At 46.8% G+C, this 24,001-nt stretch overlaps 1 protein-coding gene across 1 annotated transcript in view; it reads right to left on the bottom strand.

Annotated features, from left to right (window-relative positions):
* Positions 1-218: 218 nt before the first annotated feature.
* The window catches only part of LOC122917973 (major histocompatibility complex class I-related gene protein), a 35,836-nt gene continuing 12,053 nt past the window's right edge, over positions 219-24,001 (bottom strand). Inside the window, 7 exon segments of the mRNA XM_044266131.1 lie at positions 219-271; positions 14,552-14,594; positions 14,596-14,736; positions 14,739-14,806; positions 16,537-16,594; positions 17,363-17,525; positions 17,527-17,600. Coding sequence (XP_044122066.1) covers positions 219-271; positions 14,552-14,594; positions 14,596-14,736; positions 14,739-14,806; positions 16,537-16,594; positions 17,363-17,525; positions 17,527-17,600 — 600 coding nt within the window.

Below are 24,001 nucleotides of genomic sequence, written 5' to 3'. Positions count from 1 at the left end.
CCTCATTAGCACATTAATTCTACCGACTATTCTCTGCAGTCCTGTATCACTTAATATCCTGGGCCTTTCTGGAGGTTGTCTTACAAAATCAAGTTGTATTGACTAGAATTGCAAACTAAGACTCTTGGCTCAAAAGCTCTTATTCAGGAACATTTTAGAGTAAGAAAAGATAAGGTTGTAAATATGTGCCTGAAATACTGAGCCTGGTTCTTTCTTCTCTACTCAGAAAACCCGTGGTTGGTCCGGGCATCACTGTGGCTCCTCGCTGGTCCTGTAAAGCAAGCACGCAGCGTGAGGTGAGCGGCTGGGCTGGAAGTGGTCTCTGAGCTCCATGAAGGATTCAATGTCCCCCATCTCCATACGCCCATGACCCTCTCCCAAAGGATACCACCTCTCTCCAGGCTGCTACCCACTGGGGGACACTGTCAGCCATGACGCTTCATGGGCCCCGGGATCCTAATCTATACAATGGTGAGGCTCATCTAAGGTTCCTTCCAGTTCCAGTGCTCTAGCAAAAGAAGAATGAAAAAGCCTTTGAGCAGCCCAACCTTCTTGGCCAAATTAGTGGCAGTGGGGGACTATTTAAAGGAAAAAGGAGTTGAGATGTTTCTTAAATATTTCTGGGTTTATTAAAAATCCCTACAGATTCTAAACCAGCAAAATATAGGAGGACAGAAGAACCTTGCAATATTCTTGTTAACATTTAAAAAAAATAATATTACTCACCTTCATCCAGTGAACATTCACTGATTGTCTACTATGTACCAGGCGCTGTGTCAGGCCCTGGGAACACCGGGATGAGTATGGCCCCATCCAGCGGTGCCTTTATGCGGCTCACCTCCTTACAGAGGAGATAGGCAGGTGAGAATAGAAAGTCATTGATCGCAGAAATCATCATCATCATAGAGTTCTCATTATCCTCCAGTAGACTCTGTGCGAGGTCAAGGCTGGGATCAAAGAGGGCACAGGGAACCCTCCTGTGATGCAGGTCATGGAGACAAGGTGTGAGCTGAGGGCCAAGGCTCATGGTGTCAGAGAAAGAGGCTTGAGCTACCTTTTCTTCTAGTGCAGAAGTGAATAATGTACAGAAAAATGGGAGTAGGTCAGGGGAGCTCCAGCCACCATCCAATCCTTAATTGAGTAGTATCTGCCCCCAAAGCAGGCCAGGGCACCACATTTGTCTGTGTGGTTCACCAAGATATCTTTAGAACCTGGGACAGTAGCTGGCACATATAGGGTGCTCACAAAATAGTTGTTGAATGAATAAAAAGACTACATTAGGGGTGTCTGGCTGGTTCAGTCAGTAGAGCATGCAACTCTTGATCTTGGGGTTCAAGCCCCCTGCTGGGCACTGAGTTCACTTAATAATAATAATAATAATAATAATAATTAAACAATACATTCAAACACAGCCTCTGTTCATGTTATTCCTAAGTATCTTTTTTACCAGCTCAGAATGCTACGCAGTGCCATCACAGAAGCCAAGGAACGAGCTTTCAACAATGAAAGTACATTGGGTGATGTTTAATTCATGTCAGATATTGCAGAAGGGACAAGTGAAATTAGAGAAGTAGATTGGACAGTTGGGAGTTTCCAGTGACTTCCCCAGCAACAGCATGACTGAAGGGGTAGTGACATAGAAGTCCTTCTACAGAGCAGCAAGAGTGACAAGGAAGTGAGGAGTGGAGACAGCTTGCTGATCGCCTGCTCAGAAGAACTGTGATGGTGAAGATCAGGGAAGATCTTAAGTAGGAACCGGGGAGGGTTTCTGAATCCAGGGAAGAATCTCAGGGAGTAAGAGGAAAAGGACCCAATCAATGTTGAATTCCCATAGTATGTAACCCTCCCAACAACCCTGGGGAAGGTGTGGGACGTTGTATGTGAGGAAACTGGAGGGTTTTTTGTTTTGTTTTGTTTTTTGTTTTTTTTTCCCCCAAACTTGCTTCAAGAGAGCCTGGGTGGCTCTGTTGGTTGAGCATCTGACTTGGGCTTAGGGTCCCTGGGATCACTCTGCACTCAGCTGGGAGTCTGTATCTCCCTCTGCCTCTCTCCCTGCTTATGCTCTCTCTCTCCAATAAATAAATAAAATTTTTTAGAAAATTCCGTAAAACATAAGACATGCTTCAACCTGGATAACCCTTGAGGACATTACACTAAGTGAGGTCAGCCCGATACAAAGACAAATGCCATATGACTCTCCTTCTATGAAGTACCTGAAAGTGTCAGACTCATAGAGACAGAAGACAGGAGGTGATTAGCAGAGGCTGGGGAGGGGTGAGTAGGGTGTCATTTAGTGGGTACAGAGCTTCAGTTTTATAAGATTAAAGGAGTGCTGGAGATGGGTTGCACACAACCTGAATTACTTAACACAACTGAACGGTACATTTAAAAAGGCTTACGATAGTGAACTTTGTTATGTGCATTTTACTACAATTAAAAAAAAAAAAAAAGATGGGCACCTGGTGGCTCAGTCGGTTCAGCATCTGCCCTGGGCTCAGGTCATGATCCCAGGTCCTAGGGTCAACTGACGGCTCCCTACTTAGCAGGAAATCTGCTTCTCCCTCTCCTTCTCCCACTCCCTCTGCTTGTTGGTGTGCACGCTCTCTCTCTCTCTTTCAAATGAATAAATAAAATCTTTTTTAAAAAGTGCTTAGGCTCGCACTAGTAAGTGGAGGAGTAAATGGAGGTAGTAAATGGAGAAGCTGGTATTCCAACGCTTGTCTGGCTGGCTGTGAATTCTGCTCTTTTCTCTGTGCACCTGCACCAGTCTGAGCAGCTAAAGCTGCAGCAGGGTGAGGGACGATCAGCGGAGAAGGTCTTGGGAGGTCAGTAAAGGAAGGGATCTAGAGCCTTGGTGGGAACAGAGCCCAGAACAGAGTCGAATACCTCCATGGAGGCACCGGGATGGAGGTGAGGGGGAGATGGCTTGCGGGCTCCCTTGAGGCTGGGGAGATCAGGAGCTTCTGTGAACCTCGGCTTTTTTCTGTGACTATGGAGGCAAATGGGATGAGGTCAAGCAGGGAGCCTGAGGGAGGGAAAAGAATCTGGAAGAACTGTTGAGGACAAGACTGACCAGGGTTAGATTTATAAACACAGCCCAAGCGAGTTGAGATTATGACCATCTTGCCTAACCAACATGTAGATAAATTCCATGAGGAACTGCCCCTAAGAAACAAACAGTTAGGTAGAGCCCATTCATTATGTTGGCCAGTACTGTCCTATGGGAAGCGTTAGTCATTTCCCTTAGGTCACTATGAGCCCCAGAAAATGGGTGATTTACCTGTAGATTCAGGCATAGCTCTGACCTTCTAGAAAGTAGTTACTGTAAGGAAACCAGCTGGAGAACTGAACAATCTGAATGACTGAAGGATAATTGGTCTTAAGGGGTGGTCCTCTTGTCTGTGCAAAAAGAGACTTGAGGTTCAAATCATCTTGAATGGCTCACCCCCAGGTGATGAGATTTTCGGTTACGTAGTAGGTGATGCTAACCTTAGGTGAGGGCATCTTCACGTAATGAAAGACAGCAGGATCCGGGCACCAAATACCCTTCACTTTTTCTTCTATGGGATTTTAAAGCAGTGAAAATGACCCCAATACTCCCCAAATGAATTACTTTTTTTTTTTTTTTTTTTTAAGATTTATTTGACAGACAGATCACAAGTAGGCAGAGAGGCAGGCAGAGAGAGAGGAGGAAGCAGGCTCCCTGCAGGGCAGAGAGCCCAATGTGGGGCTCAATCCCAGGACCCTGAGACCATGACTTGAGCCAAAGGCAGAGGCTTACCCCACTGAGCCACCCAGGTGCCCCGATTTTATTTTATTTTAGAGAAAGAGCACGAGCAGCAGGAGGGGCAGAGGGAGAGGGAGAGAGAATCTCAAGTGGACTCCGTGCTGAGTGTGTAGCCAACTTGGGGCTTGATCCCATGACCCTGAGATCATGACCTGAACCAAAACCAGGAGTCGGCTGCTCAACGGACGTAGCCCCCCAGGTGCTCTGACTAGCCCTGTTTTTTGTTGTTTCTTTTTTTAATTTTTTTTTTTTTATAAAAGTGAGACTCAGAAAAGTTAAATGATTTAAAATCACCCTGATTTTAAGTGAAGGAGAGGGAATTCAAACTGTGTTCTTTTTTTCCGCCCCCCTCCAAATGAGCAAGCTGTGTTCCTCAGGGGTTAAGCCCGAATCTAGCCAGAGGTCTAGCTGGAGTGACAGGCTGTGTAGAAACGAATAAATACCAACACAGGATAGCAAGTGTGTGTGGAGTGGCAGAGCCAAAGAGCGTTTAGGAGTTTAGAGGGGGAGTTAATTCTGAGGATTGGCCAGTTGGGGAATGCGGAAGGCAAAAAAGGAAACTAGCGGATTAGAACTTACTCTGAGTTCCTAGATGTCATCCTCACAACTGCCGGTTGGCCCTGGAAGCCCAGCCCAGCTGCTTCGGGGAGGGAGACAGCTCTGGGCTCCTCCGCCCCTTCCCTCTTTCCCTCCTCTTCTTCATGAATGAACACTGACATACAAGCCCTCCTATTTCAGTCTGAAGTTTTATCCAACCTGTTTTTTAGCATGACCACAAAAGATCACCATCAGGGGCTCGATGTGGGGCTTGATGCGGGGCTCGATCCCAGGACCCTGAGATCATGATCCGGGCTGAAGGCAGAGGTTTAACCCACTGAGCCACCCAGGCACCCCAGCGCTCGCTAATTTTCAAAATGTCATCAGGCTCCATTGCCTTATCTAGTCTGGCTCCGAGTGGGCATTACGGAAATTCATTTAATCACTATGCATATATACTGAGTGCCTACCACGTGCGGGGCACTGGAGTCTCAGGCCTCATAGAACATGCATCCTATGAAGAGCTGATGAAGGCCGTAAGAATTTAATTTGAATGCCAATATCCATGGCAGATTATTAGCAAGAAATTGGGAGTTAATAAAATTGGTGGCTTTACTGAAAATACAGCCTACGCAGCGTCACATAGATAAACTGCTAATTCCTTCTAGCAGGGGACAGTCCTTGAAAATTTCATCATGGGGGCTATAAACAAGTCATCCCATGGAGTGATTTCAAGTCTGTGAAGCTGGGCAAGTTTACAGAGCTTTGAAATTTGATCTCAATTTCAAGGGCCATGTTGGGTTAGAGTAGCTGGCCTTCGTCTTCAGCCCTCCTTGATCCTCAGGGGTCGATGACGAATTCGATCTTTTAAAAGTAAGGTGGAGGGTAGCCCAACTACTCAGCCTGTGGGGGTTACATCTGCTTTGGCAACTTCCTATTGTGTATAACGCACAGACCATGTATTTGTCACCGTTTTGTGAGTAATACGCAGGGTACAGGCTTTTAGGTCTTTCAGCGTGCCTCAAGGGGTTGTTTGTTAGCAGTTGATGGGACTCCAAATGTTTTCCTTTTTATTACTTCAACCTTTCAATTTCCCCAGGATTGCCAGCTTTTAGAATTTGTATCTTCTCGGTGTGTTCCCAGAATTCCCTATTTACGCCACTACCGTGTGGCTCAGGATAAAAGTAGAACTTTCACTGAGTTCGGATAACAGATTCACCTCAGAATCCCTACTGCTACCTCAAAAGGGAAAAAAAGCAAAGACTGCCTTAGCTTGGGGTGAATGTCTCATTTCTCTCTTGGTTTCACTTCCTTTCCATTCAGGTGGCTTCCCATTTCCTCGGCAGCCTCCTGTTCCCTGAATGTATTTTCCATTTGAGAAGCTGTTTTCTCAGAAGCTGTTTTTCTCCTCAGTTGTTCCCACTCTCTGGCCCCTGTTTTGCTCCTTCAGAGGTCTGGCTGCTGCCACGGTACTTGCCTCAGACCCAGTCTGGACTTGCCAGGGCTCCAGGCCAACTCAGCTCTCCAGCTGCCGCTCTGCCGCCGCTCAGCTCCAACTGTCCAGCTCCAACCGACTCAGAACCTTCTGGTCTCCAACATTCTCTCACACCCCACCCCCGCCAAGGACAAATGCAGAAGTTCCTGCGGGGTTCAGCTAACTCTGAAGGGAGAAAAGGGGAGAAGGAAAATTGTACATGATCGGTTCCACCGAGAAGGAGCAGTTTTACACACTTTCCAGGTCATTGATAAGAATGGATGAAATGTGTATTGCAAGAACTTTCATTAACGAAATATTCGCATAACAACAGAAAGGAAAATTCAGATTATGTAACAGCTTCACTGGCCTTAAGAATAAAAGATATATATTAGGTTTCAGATATTTGGGCCATCAAGATGGCTGGGAATTCATTTCTTGGCACCTCTTGTCAGAGCCTTCAAAAAAAGCTGTGCCTTGTGTGAGAACCTCTGAATTCTGGTTTTGTCCCTGATAACGTGTGTGGGGGAGGAGGAGAGTAGTTAGAATGTTCGAGATCACTCATGTTACAGACTAGGCAATAACAAGGCGGAGTATTAGGTAAAGAATGTTAATGCTGCTAAAACCTTTGAAGAACTCGGACAAGCCTTTGGAGTGTTCATTCTGGGCCCCTGGAATGTCACACCATCTTGGGTGGGATATTTCTCCTCTATGACTTCAGTTGCAAGATGACCCTGTTCTTTGGCGCCAGTACAGGAGGACGAGCTAATTAAAATACTGTACTGGTTCATTCTAGAAGTATTTACTGAGTCGCTAATACATACAAAGCATTGTGCAAACAGACTGTGTGATATGACATAAAATTTTAAAAATAGATTGCCATAAATAAACTCCATGATAGGATTATGTAAAACCTTTTAGATAATTATAGCTCTTCGGGTGTACAAACAGGGCTTCTAGTTCTACCGTTTTGAAGGAACTGACCTATCTTTTTCTACCATTGCTCTTCCCCTTCCAAATCAATTCATTCATCTTAGTCTACAGCCAATTTCCATCTATTTTCTGATGCTATGACCAGAGCTGCAATATAAGGCCGAGCCCTACAGAAGAATGTCCCACTGAGAGGACAAACAGGGTAGAAATCTTCTCTATGTTCTGCTGGGCTAAGCCATGACCTGGCCTGGGTCAGTGTCTACCAGAGAAAAAGAACGATTTTCTAATTTTCACAAAAGTTCCGAATGGGTTAGCTATAGCCCTGCTCATGTCCTCAGTTGGTTCAGGAGCCAGAAATAGAGTACGGGGGCAAGGTTTGCTGAGTTTACAGAGTTTATCGAACAAGATATGCAACAAAGATACATCTGATGACGTAAATGGTATTTATCTTGCTATGTGATAAGTCACTTGTGTAAGTGGCTGCTGTATTCGCCTTTTTTTTTTTTTTAAACTCAGCAAAGCCAACTGTGGAGAAGCAAAAAGGAAGCCTGTTGGGGAAGGAAGCCACAGTGAAAGCTTTGGCGAGTTCCCCTGGAGCCACAGTCTGGTGGTGCTGGTAGGGGGGTTCCTCTGCAGGGGTCCCTATGCTCTGAGTGTCTCCAGGAATCTATGTTCAGGAAGTCCAGAGTCCTGGGATCTGAACTCATATTTAACGTACTAAAAGACATAAGCATCCCCCTTCTCATAGAACATGACCTTCTTACCGAGAATCAAAGGTGGCAGGCATCAGAAGCCACTGGTTCAAGAGGAGAAGCTGTTGAGTGAGTAAACCAATGAACAACTCCTTCTACCATCAAGAGGCCAAGAACACCTTTCCTTGTTCTGCAGGGCTGGGCGGTAAGCCTTATCAATAGAAGAAAAGTGAGTGGAATGATTTAAAGAAAGGATTGCTGTTCCCTAAATTTCCCCAGAACAATCCAAACTTCCACCAGATTCATTTGATTTAACTCTTTTCATAGGGAGTTAAGATAAGGCACACTACTCTTCAGTCTCATTACAGGGTGAATTCGTTTTACTTCGATTTCCTCACTGCTAGCTGATATGCTGGAGGAAAAGGAGCATTGCTGGATTGATGGGCTCCTGTAGAGGTCTGATAGGGGTATGCTACGGGTTGACTTGTGTCCATTCAAAATTCATGTTTAAGTGCTAACCCCTAGCACCTAAGAATATGACCTTACTTGTAAATAGAGTTCTTGCAAATGTAAATTAGTGAAGATGAGGCCGTACTGGAAGAGAGTGGACTCCTAATCCAATAGGACGGGTATCCTTCTAACAAAGGGAAATTCAGACACACACACAGATACACAGACACACAGACACACACAGACACACACACACACACACAGAACACCATGTGAACACTGAAGTTAGGAGAGAAGCCTAGAACAGTTCTTTCCCTGATGCCTTCAGAGGGAGCATGGCCTTGGCAACACTTTGATTTTGTACAAATTTCTGTTGTTTCAGCAGCCACCCAGTTAGCCTTACAATGTCATGGCAACCCTAAAAAAACACTACAGGGTGGGATGGGGAAAGGATGGTGGGGAGTGCCAGTTATGACAGGTTTATCTTGCCAAAGGTGACCCCCGTGTTCTTCCTTCACGACTTCGACAATCCTATCATTGAATGTTGGGGTCTATGTTCCCTCCCCTTGAAAGTGAGAAGAATTCTGGGACTGTCTTGACTTAGGGAATGGCAAAAGTCACATTCTGTGACTTCTAGCGCTAGGTCATAGAAATACTATGCAGCTCTGCCCTGGTCTCTTGGGGTACTTGCTGAGGGAGGTTAGCTGCCAGGAAGCCGTCTTGCTGCCCCGAGACCAGCGTGCTGTGAGGAAGCCCTCACATCTACACAGGCTCATCTACACAGGCCACAGGGAGAGTCTCTGTGTCTACCTGGAGCAAATTCCAGAAAGTTCTTGACTGTAATCCCCAGCCAGAGTGGCTTGGCCCAGCCCTACCTAGACTTGACTCGCACAGACTATAGAAGATAACAAAATGATTGCTGCTGTTTGAAGCCACTATAGCTGGGATTTGTCACACAGCCTTCAGGGCTAAGGGCAACCAGAAGCCAGAAGGACATCAGAGAGAGGCAGCCTGGTAAGAAAGGGAGATGCAGAGATGTCCCAGAGAGATAAAAGTCTAAAAGATGGCGAATGTCCAAAGAAAGAAGGGTAGTGAAGAGATTTCAGAATGGGTGGTGAGGGACTCTTCCTCAGTCAAGTGGAAAAATCCTGGGTTGGGAGACCTGGGCTCCCTTCTAGAGCTACTGCCCGCTGTCTGAGTCTTCAGGCAAGTACCTCTCCTCTCTGGAGAAAACTCTGTGAACCAATAAATTGTGTGTGAAAGGGGGACCTTAAGAGCAAGAATGTGTCCCCTTGCACCGATTCTGGGGCCACCAAGCACTCTTCTGACCCTGGTTAGCTGTTCTCACGTAGACTCTGTTGCCAGGAAATTTGCTGACCAGCTGAGACACATATCTGACCCACTTGGCAATCGTGTTTCTCACCATAAATTAATTTATTGGCCCCAGAGCTTATGCACTTATGCGATCAGCCCATGGGGACACCTGACCGGCACATGTGAACACAAAGACCCCAGATGTGCTCAGAATCAGGTGTGCCCCTGCTGAGCCACCGTGCCAGAAAGTGACCACTGGCCTTCCTCGTGGATGACTATTCCTCATGGCCGCAATTACAAAAGCAGTCTTGGGCCAAAAAAAGAAGAGGAAAAACCAAGCAGCTCCTCGGAAATAAGGGGAGGCTCAGAAGAACTCAAAAATAGCGGGAGCAAGGAAAGAGAGGCAGAGGAGGGAGGCCGGTCATCTGATGGGACAGCTCAGGACCCCTGGGGCAGAGCAGCGTGGCCCCGGGAAAACCTCATCTGACCTTCACACTGCTCTCCAAACTGCTTTCCTTCCCTGCCTGTTACACTGCCATGGAAACGAGCTACATCTTGGTCTCTATGCGCTTAGAAAGAAAAGAGATAATAAATGGAGCGGAGTTGAAGAGGAAGAAGTAGGGTGAAGAGGAGGGAGAGAAGGAGGAGGAAGAAGGGGAAGGAAGAGGAGGGGGGAACAGAGTCAAACAGATTTCTGTCCAGTGTTCTTAACCCACATATTGGGTCAAGACAGCCCAAAGTCAAAACCTGATTCTGGTGACAGCACAGGGGTTGTGTTTGAGATTGAGATTATGTTATCAGATATTTCATGGATTCCAGTTATGAGCATCTGGTCAGCAAAATGAGTTAATAAAGCCATTACGGGGGCGCCTGGGTGACTCAGTTGCTTAAGCAACTACCTTCGGCTCAGGATATGATTCTGGAGTCTTGGGATCAAGTCCCGCATCGGTCTGCCTGCTCAGCAGGGAGTCTGCTTCTCGCTCTGACCCTCTCCCCTCTCAAGCTCTCTCTCTCTCACTATCATTCTCTCTCAAATAATAAATAAAATCTTAAAAAAAATAAAGCCATTACAGGTCTAAAATTGTTACGAAATAATGGACTTTTGCACCACTGGTAAAACGAAGCTTACAACATGTTGGGTATTATTTAAAGGCACCCCTGTATGTTACCTGTATGTAGCTCTTAAATCATAAAGTCCCCACAGGAAAGGAGAAATGCAGCAAGCGCATTACAGAAGGTCTTATCACCGCATCCTTGACCTTGCCTCTGCCTCCTCCCCTTCATCTATTTGGACGTTTTCTCTTTGTGTTAAGTGTAGGGTAAAACCCTGGGAGCACAAAGAGGCTTTGATCATTCATATCTTTGAGGAGCGTACCAGGCGGTTGGAGAGACAAGATATTTACATAGACATATCACCTGTTCCACTGTCAGTGTCTGTCCAGAAATATACCAAGTCCTAACTATTTTAATGGTGAGAAACCATTCCCCACATAAAGCTGCTCTCTTCACAGTGCAACACTGCTTAAAGGATGGCATAAGAATTGCCCATGGCAACCCTGAAAACAAGAGAAGCGGGGATAGTTGTGCTCTTCTGAGACTCAGCCGGCACGAGAAGGGAAAGACGTACAGTAGGACCTTCATCCATAGAAGTAGGTGGGGACAGTGAAGCAAGAGGTAGGCTTGGCAGGCGGGTGCTTTAAGGCCTGGCACACTGAGAATGTCTTTACCTGTGGTTGTGATATTTTTTTTTAAAGATTTTATTTATTTATTTGACAGAGAGAAATCACAAGTAGATGGAGAGGCAGGCAGAGAGAGAGAGGGAAGCAGGCTCCCCGCTGAGCAGAGAGCCCGATGCGGGACTCCATCCCAGGACCCTGAGATCATGACCTGAGCCGAAGGCAGCGGCTTAACCCACTGAGCCACCCAGGCGCCCCATACCTGTAGTTGTGATATTAAAGCCAGAGGACAAATGTCCCAGTCAAGGGAAGTGAAGGGTCAAGCCCAAGGGACGTGTTCAAAGCCAGTTGTTAAAGTTGGGGCCACTGAAGTAAGTGTCCGGGCTGAAGTGTGTGGTCAGGCAGGGTCAAAGGAGTGGGACAGATGAATGCCACTGATGTCCATCCTAGGATAATTCAGCTGGACTAGAGATAAATGATGGTGAGGATTTTAGGGGCATAAGGAAAATCGAGGGCATGTGAAGCATTGCTTTATTCCTGGTGCATACATGTGGAGAATAAGTGTATGTATAAAGGGGAGGCAGCCCTGTCTATGAGAAGCCATTAGAGGAAGAATCGAACCCCCGTCCGAGACTGAGACATACTCTCACTTCTGCATTAAAGATTGCAGTTGGGTCCAGGTCACTGCAGTGCCACCGAAGGTGGTAACACATCTGATAATTAGTGTTCTTACTTTCCCACAAACATCAGAAAGAATGAGATCACTTCCACAGATTTGACCAGGCATACTTCCAAGATTCCAAGCTACCCGGCAGATTTGCCATAAGAACAGGGCACTTTCACTTTCTCGCACGCCAGGAAATGTGTAAAATGGTCCAGCCATTCACAGGCCATTGTAGAAGCTCACTGGCTAATCTCATGGGCTGATCCAACCCCATCCGTCGGGTCACAGCAAAGGCACCTGTGAGGTTCCAACTCTTACATAATAAACATTCTCGTGAAAGAAGAGAAAGAGCACGTTACGGTATCGTAAGCTGCCCCGCACTGGGGGTGTTCCCAGGGCGGCAGGACGCTCCCGTCAGAGGCACTGGAGAGAACGTCTCCTGTCCTGGATCAGAAGGTTCCCTCCAGTTCTGAGATTCTCTGATCGCACAAAAATTTTGTCATTCTTTATCTTTCTGCCATAAATGCTCAAACCCATGATATCCATAGGTTATCAGGGATGGGGCCAAGAATTTTGAGCACTGGGCTTCAGTCTATAGGAGAAGAGGAGACCATGCTTCCTAGCTGAAAAACCACTGGGAGGAAGATACCTCCAGTCATTGATCTGGTGTAAAAGCGTTGATGACTCCATTTTGCTCTGAAAGGAAAAGTTTTTAGTCAGATATATGCAGTTTTTCTTATAGCTCAAAAACAAATTATGCAATGTTCAGCAAAATCTGAGAAGCCAGCATTGACATTTTTAGCCTGCTTCGTCAAGATTCTCTTAGCACTTGACAAATTTTAACTCAAATTCACAAACTCCATGAGATAAGGACTCATAGTGTGTATTGTTCTTGAAAGGGGTGTGTCATTGTTAGTTAATTCATTATTTTTTGTTTATTTACCTATTTAGCTTCAGAAGCTATTTCTTATTGGGTTGGGATTAGTGCTCTACTTTATAAAGAAAACATCAATCACTCACTGACTCCTGAGTTGATTTTCTGGTAAAGGAGCTGGTTTTACTCTGATCTAATAACATGCTTTGTGCAGTATCATCTAAATTGAGATTGAAGTCTGTAGTTATGAAGCGAAGCTGAACTCGTAGCCCACAGTGGGTTCAAATCCATAATCCAGGTCTCATCGATATTATGCTGTGATCAATTTGTGCATCTAAAGAAGCCAGAAGCAGGGGAATGTTGTTGTAAGACTAGCCTGCAAGCTCTCTGACAGCAGGAATCACGTCTGTCCTTCTCACTGCCATATTGTAGCACCCAGTACAGTCCCCAGAACATAGCAGGTATCAACTACATCGTTATTGAGTGAATTAATTTTTCCCCAAAGTGTCAAGAGCCCATATATCTCTCATTTCTCCATCCCCTTTTCCTTAACCCTGAATCCCATTTTCCAAAGGTTAATCTTCAAGATGATTTTATTCTTTCATTTATTTATTTATTTAGAAGATTTTATTTTATTTATTTGACAGAGAGAGAGAAAGCGAGAGAGGGAACACAAGCAGCAGGAGAGGGAGAGGGAGAAGCGGACACCCTGCGGAGCAGGGAGCCTGATATGGGGCTCGATGTGGGGCTTGATCCCAGGACCCTGGGAACACGACCTGAGCCGAAGGCAACGCTTAATGACTGAGCCACCCAGGTGGCCCTGAAAGATGATTTTAGAAAGAAAAGGATTTTCACATGATTGGGAGAAAACTTACTCAAGTCTTGAAACCAAGGACAAAATTCCCTTAAAAGTTGATATTAGTTAATAATAAAGATAGAGCTTGGAAGAAGACCAGTCACGATCGCCATACCCTCTCTGACTCAAGGGCTATGAGGGCAGTTCGCCTGGATGGGATTTGGGAGTTGGGCTTTGTCTTCGTCAGGTGCCCAGCCTCGCCTGTGAATCAGACCACTGTCCTTGCCAGCGCTAGCCATGGTGTGTGTTTCCTCTCTCGCGGGAGCGGTGTTCCCGGTCCTCCTGTGATCGCAAAGTGACGCCCAACCCATTTGTAAATGGAGCTTGGAGTGGCTGGCGCCAAAACGAGACTGTCTGGAGCTGCAGGAGTGACAGTCTGTGGCCCCTAGAATCCCCCCCTCCACTTGCCCGCAGCGCAGGGACTTCTGTCTCCCCACCGCCCCCCGGGATGCCAACTCCAGCCCCCCCCACAGTAGACCCCCGGCAGGATCATTTCTGGTTCTGAGAGCCAGCAAGTGAGGACAACTCCACAAGCCCTCCTCCCCTTCTCTGTCAACTGTTGGGGACTTTTGTCCCTGTGATCAGCAGGAAGCCCGGCACTACTTCCCTTACTCTTACTTTTCACTTCACAGCTCTGGGTGGGGTGATAAATGGAAACAGAGGAACTGCGGTTCTCAGAGTGTGATCTGAAGGCTCCAGGGGCCTCAAGACCCCTTCAGGGAGTCCCTGGGGTCTAAGTCAGGATTTCCCTGTTTCTTTTCATCTGCATCTCTCACATGTGCCCAGTGGAGTTTTCCGGAGGCTACATGACACGTGATGGCTTGATCTCTCTGACAGCCAACAGATACGAGGTTGTGTTTTCTGATACTTAAACATCTTTTCAATTTTTAAAAAAAAAATTTTAAAAAGATTTTGTATATTTATTTGACAGACAGATCACAAGCTGGCAGAGAGGCAGGCAGAGAGAGGAGGAAACGGGCTCCCTGCTGAGCAGAGCCTGATATGGGACTCGATCCCAGCACCCTGGGATCACGACCCGAGTCGAAGGTAGAGTCTTTAACACTGAGCCACCCAGGTGCCCCCATCTTTTCCATTTTTAATTTACAATATAGTAAAGAGTAATAGATATAACCCACAGAAACAAAAGCTCTTTGGAGTCCTCAATAATTGTTAAGAATAAAGGAGCTTTAAGGCCAAAGACTGAGAGAACCACCGATTTTAAAAAGCCCGCAATGCCTCCAGCCCTGTCCTTTCCCTCCCTCTTCCTCCCCAGACAGCCACAACCCATCCTTACCCTGGGGGACCTGAAGAACCATGCAGAGGCCACAGTCTGCATGGGGAGGAGTGGAGGTCGCCCCTCCGAGCAACCAGCTCAGCTGATACCCATGTCCGATAGGTTCCATCCCCACTGGGAGGAATGTCCCCATAAACTATTTCTTGGACAATTTCTTCCCCATTTTTCAACCAGATCATGCAAATTCCTGAGGGGGGTGGGTGGCACGGAAGAAGCCATGAACTCTGCAGAAAGGAGTTGTAATCCTTGGAAAAGCTATGATTTACTCTGACTGGTGGGGGCTCTAAGAAGAAGAAATAAAGTTAAGCACAAGTGTCGTAGGTACAGAGCATTACAAAGCTGGAACTTGGCAACTGGGTCTCGCAATTTATTTTCTTTACTGCAGGAAACATCCAAAACCAAGGATGAGCCAGAGCCCAGGTCCGTCAACAACAAACGTACTTATTGTGTGTCTCCTACCAGGGTAGCGGGCTGAGTTCAGCCATGTTCTGTCCTCTAAGCAGGGAAAAGCCTCATAGTTTTGAGTGTTTGGAAAGTGTGTCAGGATCATTTACTGTTAACCTTTGAAATACTTTTATGAGTCACAGAAAAGGAAAACTGAGTTACAACATGTGTGACTGTGATGAGTAATTCAGCAAAAGCCTGGAGTTCAGAACTCAGGCTTCCTTGTTTGCAAATCCACGCCAAGAGCTCTCCCAGCCACCTCGGCTCTGGTTTGGCTCTGAACCGCCTGGCGTCCTTGGGCAGCCACATTGACTGCTTCGGTCTGAATGTTTGTGTTCCCGGCCCCCAGATTCCCATGTTGAAACCCAACAGCAAGGGTGACAGTATTAGTGGGTGGGGCCTTTGGGATGTGCTTAAGGGGAACCCTCATGAACGGGATTAGAACCCTTACAGATGAGGCTCTGAGAAATCCCTGGCCCAATCTGATCACGTGAGGACGCCATCAGAAGCCCACCGTGGGCAACTGAGAACAGGGCCCCCATCTGGCCATACTGACACCCTAATCTCAGACTTGCAGTCTCCGGATCTATGAGAAATACATTTCTATTGTTTATAAGTACCCCGGCCTATGGTGTTTTGTTATACAGCTAAATGGACTAAAATTGACTGTCAGAAACACACATATGTAATCAATAGATCATGTCATGGTCATGCCCTCGAGGGAACTCCAGAAATTCATATCATGAAGGGGCTCCAGTAGTGACCACAAAAAACTGCCTCGCTTCCTCTTGACTATTCTGCTAATTTTCCAGATGGTGCTGTCCTTAATATGTCCACTGAACTGGGGCCCATCCAGATGTGAGCCACACAGAGCCTGATGGTGTTCTGGAAGGAGCTGCCTCCCGCTAATCTGTAGGCCTCACCTTTACCCCTGCTCCCCCTTACTATCTGGCCCTCAGATACAGGAAAGAGCCTTACCTCAGCAATACCTTCTTCCTATTTCTCCTGAGGCATGAAATTTAGTAGAACAAAAAGGCTTCTCAACATGAAAAATAAAATATGAATGCCACAAGGAGAGATGCTGCTTTTTGACAGTGCGCGGAAGAAATTGTTTCCAGATACTTTTCTAGGAAGGGGTTTTGACCAAAGGGTTGACAGCTTATTAGGTCATGGTGGATGGAGAGGAGGCTTGGATGGGGAGCAGATACCCCAAAACCATACTTCCCGTACTCTTCCCATACAACCTAGGAGCCCAGATTCTCCCCCTTTCCAAAGAGCTCCTCACCCCAGAGAGAATCAACAGGATTAGTATCAACCCTCAAATCCCAACAGATTGCAATTCTGTTCCAGTTTTCCTACTGTCTCCCCAGTTTCTCTCTCCCTTCCCTGAGAGCAGAAGGCCAGGCAGCTAAGGGTTCTCTTTGTTTGCGGTCAAAGGGAATGCCACGCATCAAGATCTGGGGAGTGGAGACTCCTAGGGCCCCCTCTTCAAACCTGCCTAGCTTTGGCTTTCAATGTCTCAGTGACTAAGGGTCCGGTACAAGCCCGAGTTGGCCACAGATTGCAGCCAGATCCTAAGCTGTTCAGACCTTCTTCAGTCTGGCAACAACAGTGAGAAACGATGTGTAAGCAGAGCAAAGTGCTTTCACACACGTTTTTCACACCAATGTCTATGCTGTAGGCAGTATCACAACTGTTTATTTTACTCAAGATTATTGCTTTGCCAGCTTAGCATCTACAAGCTCCACTTTTTTTCTGATAATAGTAACCCCTGCTCCTGACGAACCCATAACATATATTGGAAAATCAGTTCTCCTGACTCCAGTGCATACTTCTGTTGAGAAGTACCGATCTTAGTCCTGGAGCTCAAACACAGCCCGCCGTGCACGGGTTACCCTTTCACTGTAGCCCCCAGATCTAGTCTCTGCTCTGCGTTGTGCCCTGGAAGGTTGTGCTCCTGGGACGGCCCCTCCAGCGCTCCCTGGCCTGGGCGGGTCTGGCCGCTGGCGAGGGGGAGAGGGGGAATATCCTCGGGAAATGTCAGAGAGCCGGAGGAGAGCAAGGGTGGGGTTCTCGGGCACCTGTTCTCCAAGCACCTCACCACGGTCTGCCAGCGACTGTGCTTCTTCAGAGCCATGGGACTTGCTGGAAGGCGCTTCCTCTGGGCACCAGTCTTCGCCTGCCCCTTCTGATTTCGGCATGGAACGGCTTCCCTCTGCCGCAGGTCGCTGGGTGCCTGACTTCAGGGGTCCTCAATCACCATCGTTCAAATCACAAGATGGATTTCAGAATAGGGTGACCTAGATGAGAGGAAACTCTATGTAAAACCATGGGTTCTGGGGACCCGGTGTTCTCCCTTCTTTTCACCTGTCCTTTGCAAGTATCTTCCCCATACTCCAGAAACCTCTTCAATGGGGTAACACGTTCTTCTTCCAGTGAGTTATTTTGATATTCTAACTCATGTCAGCTGGCCTTCCACGTCCGCTTCGTGGTATGAGCCATATTATCTGTAGTCATCCAGAAAAAGGTATTTATTAAAAGAAATGAAATCTTGTCCATCGTAGGCATGCCGGAGGAATGTAGTGCTTCTGTCCCCCAACAACACCTACCCAGTCCTCCTCTGGGAAGTGTGAAAGCCTGGCTCACATGTGTGGGTCGGGAAGGGGTTTAGACAGGGACATAGAGGGGGGCACCCAGTGGATGACTGTGGGTATGGCTGGAAGCCTCCTGTGCCCCCGAATACATCATCCTGCAGGCAGGCCTCCAGGACGTTCCTACCACAAAACCCACCTAGCAACAGATATTTGCACGCCGTAGGAACCTGATTAATTTTTGCCTTGGAGAATTATCCGATAATGGGAATGATCGATTAATAAACTTTATAATGCAATAAAAGAGAGAAAGATATGCAAGAGCCAGAAATATCCTGGGAAAGTTAATGTAGTATGTCACTGTGCATAGGCCTGGCCACCAGGAAATGAGACACCAGATGGTCACATTTAGAATGAGAAGGGAGAAGGGAGAAGATGCCGGTTAGAAGCCCGAGTGGGAGTGGCATAAGGATATGGGGGGCAAAGGACAAAGGGCTCCCGAGGAAGAGAATTTGGAAGACGGCTCGGGCAGATGGCAGGCATGGAACGCGGTCGACCAGATTGTCCAGGCTTTGCCAAAAGAATGCAACTCAGCAAGCGCTCATGGTCACTGTCAGCCCCGAGAACTCCCCGCAGGAATGGGGCTAGTGAGGGCAAGCTTTCACCTCCACTGCCTGCGCCCTCCGAGTGATCATGGTGACTCTGCAGGTGCTCTAGCTCCAGGACCTCGGCAGCCGACTGTGCCTCTCCCAGGGACCAGGCAAGGGGTTCTCCACCGTCCTTGGAGCCCACGGCTCCTTCTGCCAAGAGACCATATGTAATGATGGGATGAGAAAGAGATTCAGTGACCCCATGGCTGGGATCTGAAATGCCCAGGCGGAAATACGTCAGCGAGTCAGTCCCTGGAAGGAGAGCAAACAAGAAAGATATTTAGAGTGGTGGACCATCACAGCCCACATCAGTGCCCTGTGTTCCGCTGCATTCCTCCCAGGACCTCGCTGCTATTTCACTTTACATAATCACAGAACCCCGGGAACTGGACTCTGGAGAGGACCAAGAGCTCCAGCCCAAGACCTGGAGGCTTTTTTGTTCTGCTCTGGAAACCTTAGGATGAAATTTTACAGGTAATCTCAACTTGTAAGTGAAGTGGAAAGCAGTGTGACTCTGGACTTTGTGAGGGAAGGACCTGGGACCACACCGGGTCCCCTGGGGGTTGCTGGCAGAGGACTTCATAACCCTATAACCCACGCCCTTGTTTTATGAATGAAGGTTCTTAGTGGGTAAATGAGGGCTCCTACCTTATCCTGTGCAAGTACACACACACACACACACACACACACACACCCCAGATCAGCCAGCGAACCCACATTAGGACTCCGGCCTCCTGAGGAAGCGTTTTAAAAGCACAGTGCTTTTCCTTGTCCCATGGGGAAGGCAGTGGATGAGTAGGTGACGGGGGCCCTCTGTCGTGTGGGGACCACATCCACATCTGGGGACTGTACTAGACACTGTACTAGACACTCCCTACAGTGTTTCCAAATTGCCCAGCCAAATGCTCTTGACCTTTGGAAACTCCCCTAGCACTCAGATCGTTTTCGCATGTGGCCCTTGCCACGGCAGGGAACCCTGGACTGCATCGGGCTCCCATTCCCCAGGCTGAATACTACTTAATGATGTTGACTCCTCCCTCTTTATTTATAAATTTATATTTAAGAAAGAAATATGAAAAAAATCATCTCACCAAACAGTTCAGTCGGCTTTTGGCTTTGGTGTCCACAAGTCTGTCCATACTTCCCTTTTCTCTAAAACTGTTTCTGAAAACATTCACTACGTGGAGATTGTCTTTGGGAATGGGCCACTGCAAGGCCAGGCTACCATTACCTTAACCTCGAAGGAAGACAGGAGTCCCTGAGACTGAACCAGGTCCTGCCAGGGCCCCTCCTGCCTGACTGTACCGGGTCTATAAAAGCAGAACTGTCCTCTCCTTTCTCTCTGCTCCTCTAGCTGGGGTGGGGGGTGGCGAGGCCGGATTCAGAGTAGGCATCCAGCCCTGTGGGACCCTCCATGGAGTGCAGTCCTGCACATCAGCTGCCTCGTTGAGCAAGATGGCAGAGCCTGGTCTTCCCCAGGCTTAGGCAGAACGTAAAGCCTCAAGGCTCTTTTCATTGTTTTCAGCTTTTTTCTTCCCCCTTTTCCTTCCTGGGGCTGGGGGGTGGGGGGATCTGGGTTGGGATAAGGAAGCAACCAGCGGAAGGCTCTCAGTTGGGACACAAGGGTCTCTCATCATGGAAGTGTTGGTTCTTAAAAACTAAGAGCGAGACTGAGCAGCAGTATAAATACTACCCTGAAATCAGTAGTTATCATGTTCTGCCTTCCATTCTCTTTATCTTTGCTTACCTTCTACTGCCTTCTGGATCCTAAGGCACTTGAGGACTGGGACTTCACTTCTCTCCTTTGTGGTTCCTGCCAAGGCCTATGGGAGGGAGCTTGGCACATGGTAGGAGCTTCGTAAATATTTGTGAATTAAGTTGTTGGCAAAGCTTTTGATTTCTCTGCTTGGAAAGATGCTGAAGTGAATATGCATCTATTTAACCTGGAATGTATACTTTTCAAATTACTTTTCAGAACGTGCAGGCTGGCGAATGGGGAGCAGAGCTGAAATCTCATTTACACCTAGTCTGGAATCCGCACGACGTGTAGATGCTTGGATCTGTAGCCAGTTTTGAAACTCTTCCATTTCTCCACATCTGGAAAGGTTTTGTGGCTACTCTGCAGATACCCAACTGTTTTAGAGAGGGAGGCAGAAGGAAGCAAAGTCCGCACGCCTTCTTAGTATTCGTCTGTGTATTCAACAAACATGTGAGTGCCAGGCACTGTTCTAGGCTCACAGCACACAGCACATGAAACAGAGCACACAGCAGATGAAACAGATACAAATGTCTGCCCTTGGGGGCTTACACCCTAATAGATGGAGGGAGGGAAGACAGACAACACAAAAAATGTCTTCTGAAAAGTGCAATGGAGAAAAACAGAGCGGCAAAGGGACAAAGCAAGGCAATTTAAAACAGCAGTACTTAAGAAAGACCCCTCCCCTTTCAAGTGCCTCCTGGGGATGAGGGAGCCAGGCAGCTATCTGGGGACACCAGTCCAGGCAGGGGGAATATACAAACACTTGGAAGAAAGGACAGGCTTGGATCTAGGAGCAGCAAGAAGGCTCGTGACTGGAGCTGAGGGAGTGAGGGGGAACGAAATAGGTACGAATTGCTACCATATTATTCATAAGGGAAAAACCTCACAGAAATCAAATTCCAGGCAAAGAATGGGAGAGGAGAAGGGAGAAGGGGTTTGAAAAGAGACTGTGTTTCTGAGCGAACCTGAATTGGTATAGAATTTCCCTTGGAATCTGGGGTTCTTCTTATGACATCTGAGGTCTACATCCCTAGGACGTGCCAACAAGCAAAAAACAAAACAAAACAAAAACCCCCCAAAGTATTAATAACTTCTGGCATAACAGTATAATGGGAGGATTTTGTCTAATGTGAGTGTCACTGGCATTATCTCCACACATAATATTTATAATTGTTATAATGTCAGTTTTTTTAATTTTTAGCAAAGATTTTACTTATTTGTCAGAGAGAGAGAGACAGACAGACAGAGGAAGAAGTAGACTCCCCACTGAGCAGGGAGTCCATGGGGGGCTCAATCCCAGGACCCTGGGACCATAACCTGAGCTGAAGGCAGATGCTTAATGGACTGAGCCACCCAGGCATCCCTAATTTCATTTTCTTACCAAAATATAAACTCATAAAAATCTGCATTGTCTGGAGTTCATAGGAGGGAAATAGAAACATGGTCTGTTGACAATACTGTCCAAGTACTGTGTAATGTCCCTTTTGCCAACCTCGATCTCAGTCCAGTTCCTGATTTCAGAGCAGTTTGCCTCCACCAGCCAGCCCTGACTTCAAAGGCTGCTCAGCCCCTGAAGGCTGGCCTCCATCTGCCCATCATCTGCTCGTCTCCCCTCGTGCAGCTGCGACGTGGCTCTGCTCCAGGGGCATCACTGTCCTGTCCCCTTGGTTTGCCATGGGCCCACTTACCCATCTGCTGTGTCCACAAGTACAAGTCAAGCTTGCTCCTTAGTTGAGCTTCCAAAATGCTATCTCAGCCGTGATGGGAAGTTGATTCACAGATGTGAAGTCTGTAACGCAGAATGGAGAAGAGAGCGCAAAATCCATGGTACCCTTTCTCTGGTGGCACATTAGTCCTTAGGATGTTTTCTATCCTAACGAAACGCAGTCCAGATGATCAGATTTCTAGTATGATTATGCAGGTTGAATCATTTGAAGAAGCCTATCTCTGACCATTTTTTATTTCATACAATTCAATTTCAGCTTTCGATTCTCTCTTCCTGCTCCAGTAATTATGAAATTAAATTCGCATCTCCCTTTTCATGACCAGATTATCAGCATCAACTCATTTATTGAACTGAAATCTGCAAGTTCGAATTTATAGTCTTCTGTCCAGGCCAGTCCAGCTGCCTCTTAAGGGACATTGGCTGCCCTATCCCAGCAGCCTCTGATAGACATTGCTGAAAAGTCTGAACAACGCAACCAAACAGCCCTTAGACCAGAGGCAGTGGTTACTTCACGTTCTAAATTATGTCCCCCTTTAACCTGTAGATGACCCGTTGGGGCCATTTTTACAAAAGACTGTGAAAAATCACTGGATTATAAAATAATTGATCAAGGATTTACAGATATTCATCCATGGGGCAATTTATATTTATTGGGTATCTGTGATGTACAGGAAATTGTGAGGCAATGTCAGGAACGGTAAAATCATATATCATCTGATTATTATCGGAGTATTATCGGTATTATCGGAGTATTATCGGAGAACTAAAGCATGAAACATAAATAAATATAACGCACAAATAAACACATGGCAGCAAGCAGTAAGTGCGATGAAGGAAGTACCAGCCTCGTGCTCTACCATCTCAGTACATGGAGAGACCCTGTTCTCATATGAAGGAATCCAGAAACGCTCCAAGGAGGTAGCCAACCTTCTGAGAAGCTGGGCCTCCAATGAGGCCTGAAGGGTAGACACATTGGAAACAACCGTCAGAACTGCCATTTGTTTACTGAGTACGTGCCCTGTGTTAGCACCAAGCTAAGTCCTCCATAAACAGGAGTCTCATTTACTTCTCACAGCAGCCCTTCGAGGTAGGTCTTATAATTCCCATCTTGCAGACAGAAAATAGGTGCAGAGAGGTGAAGAAAATTGCTCAAGATCATCCCTAGAATCTGTAAGTGGAAGAGCCAGGAATCACACTCCTGTGGCCTGTGAGGTCTCCCGGCCTGAGATTACCCAAGTGGCCTGAACCGTAGGGGCACTTTCCCAGCCCAGGTTCTGTTCCGGTCTTCTCCTTGCCTGGTCATCCCTGCTCTCTCCCGCCCCCTTGTGTCACAATGACTCATTATCCCCGGTTTCCCAGTCCCTGGGGGCTCAGGCTCCACATCTTCCTACAAGTGGCAGTGCGTCATGATTGGATAACCAGGTCAACACAGTTCTGATTATTACTCATTACTTCTCCCAAATGGCCCAGTGCCTTAATACCATCAAAATGATTATGATTTCTGGGAACTACTCATTGGAATTTCAGGCATTGTGGGAATGAGGAGAAGTGGATGGTGATATTTTTAGTTCTAAGGCTCTTTGGATGCTTCTCAAACCATGCAGTCGTGTGGACGTTTCTATCCCTAACAAGAACCGCTAGTCTCTCTCCTAACCACTCACCTAACTACGGGAACGTAGAGCGCTGTGTGTGCTGACTGTGGCAATTTGAATTTTTTAGCTACTCTTTTGAGGCTACCCTTTTTGGAGGTTACTGATGTCTTCTTTCATATAAATCTTATTCTTTTCTGAATTTCCAGAAGGCACAGTCCTAGCTGCTAGGGATACAGCAATGAACGCATCAAAGTCCCTTTCTCTGATCTAATTTCTATGAGGACAACTGATAACAATTAATATATATATTATATTATAAATATATATTATATATACTTATATAAAATATAATCACGTAAAACAAGATTAAGTGGACCAAGTGTGTGAAGAAAAATAAAGCAGAGGAAGGAGACAGTGTAAAGAGAGCTGATCTTAGAGATAGAGGGACCAGGAAAGGCTTCTCTGAGCAGGTGTCATTTGAGAAGAAATTTGGATCGAGGAAGGAAGGGAGCCATGGGCAGGGACCCTTCCAGAGAGAGAGCAGCAAGTCCAAGCCTTCTAGGAGGTTGTCCACTCCGTGTGTTTGAAGAATAGCAAGGAGAACACTGCAGGGTCACATAGAGCTCTAGAGAATGAATGACTGAGCTCTGGTGGGTTTTTTTCTTAGTATTCTCTGCATACAATGATG

This window comes from Neovison vison, chromosome 10 (assembly GCF_020171115.1).
Source record: "Neovison vison isolate M4711 chromosome 10, ASM_NN_V1, whole genome shotgun sequence".
NCBI classification, from domain to species: Eukaryota; Metazoa; Chordata; class Mammalia; order Carnivora; family Mustelidae; genus Neogale; species Neogale vison.
Note: the sequence above shows the minus strand (reverse complement) of the source record. Positions and strands in the feature narration are given on the sequence as shown.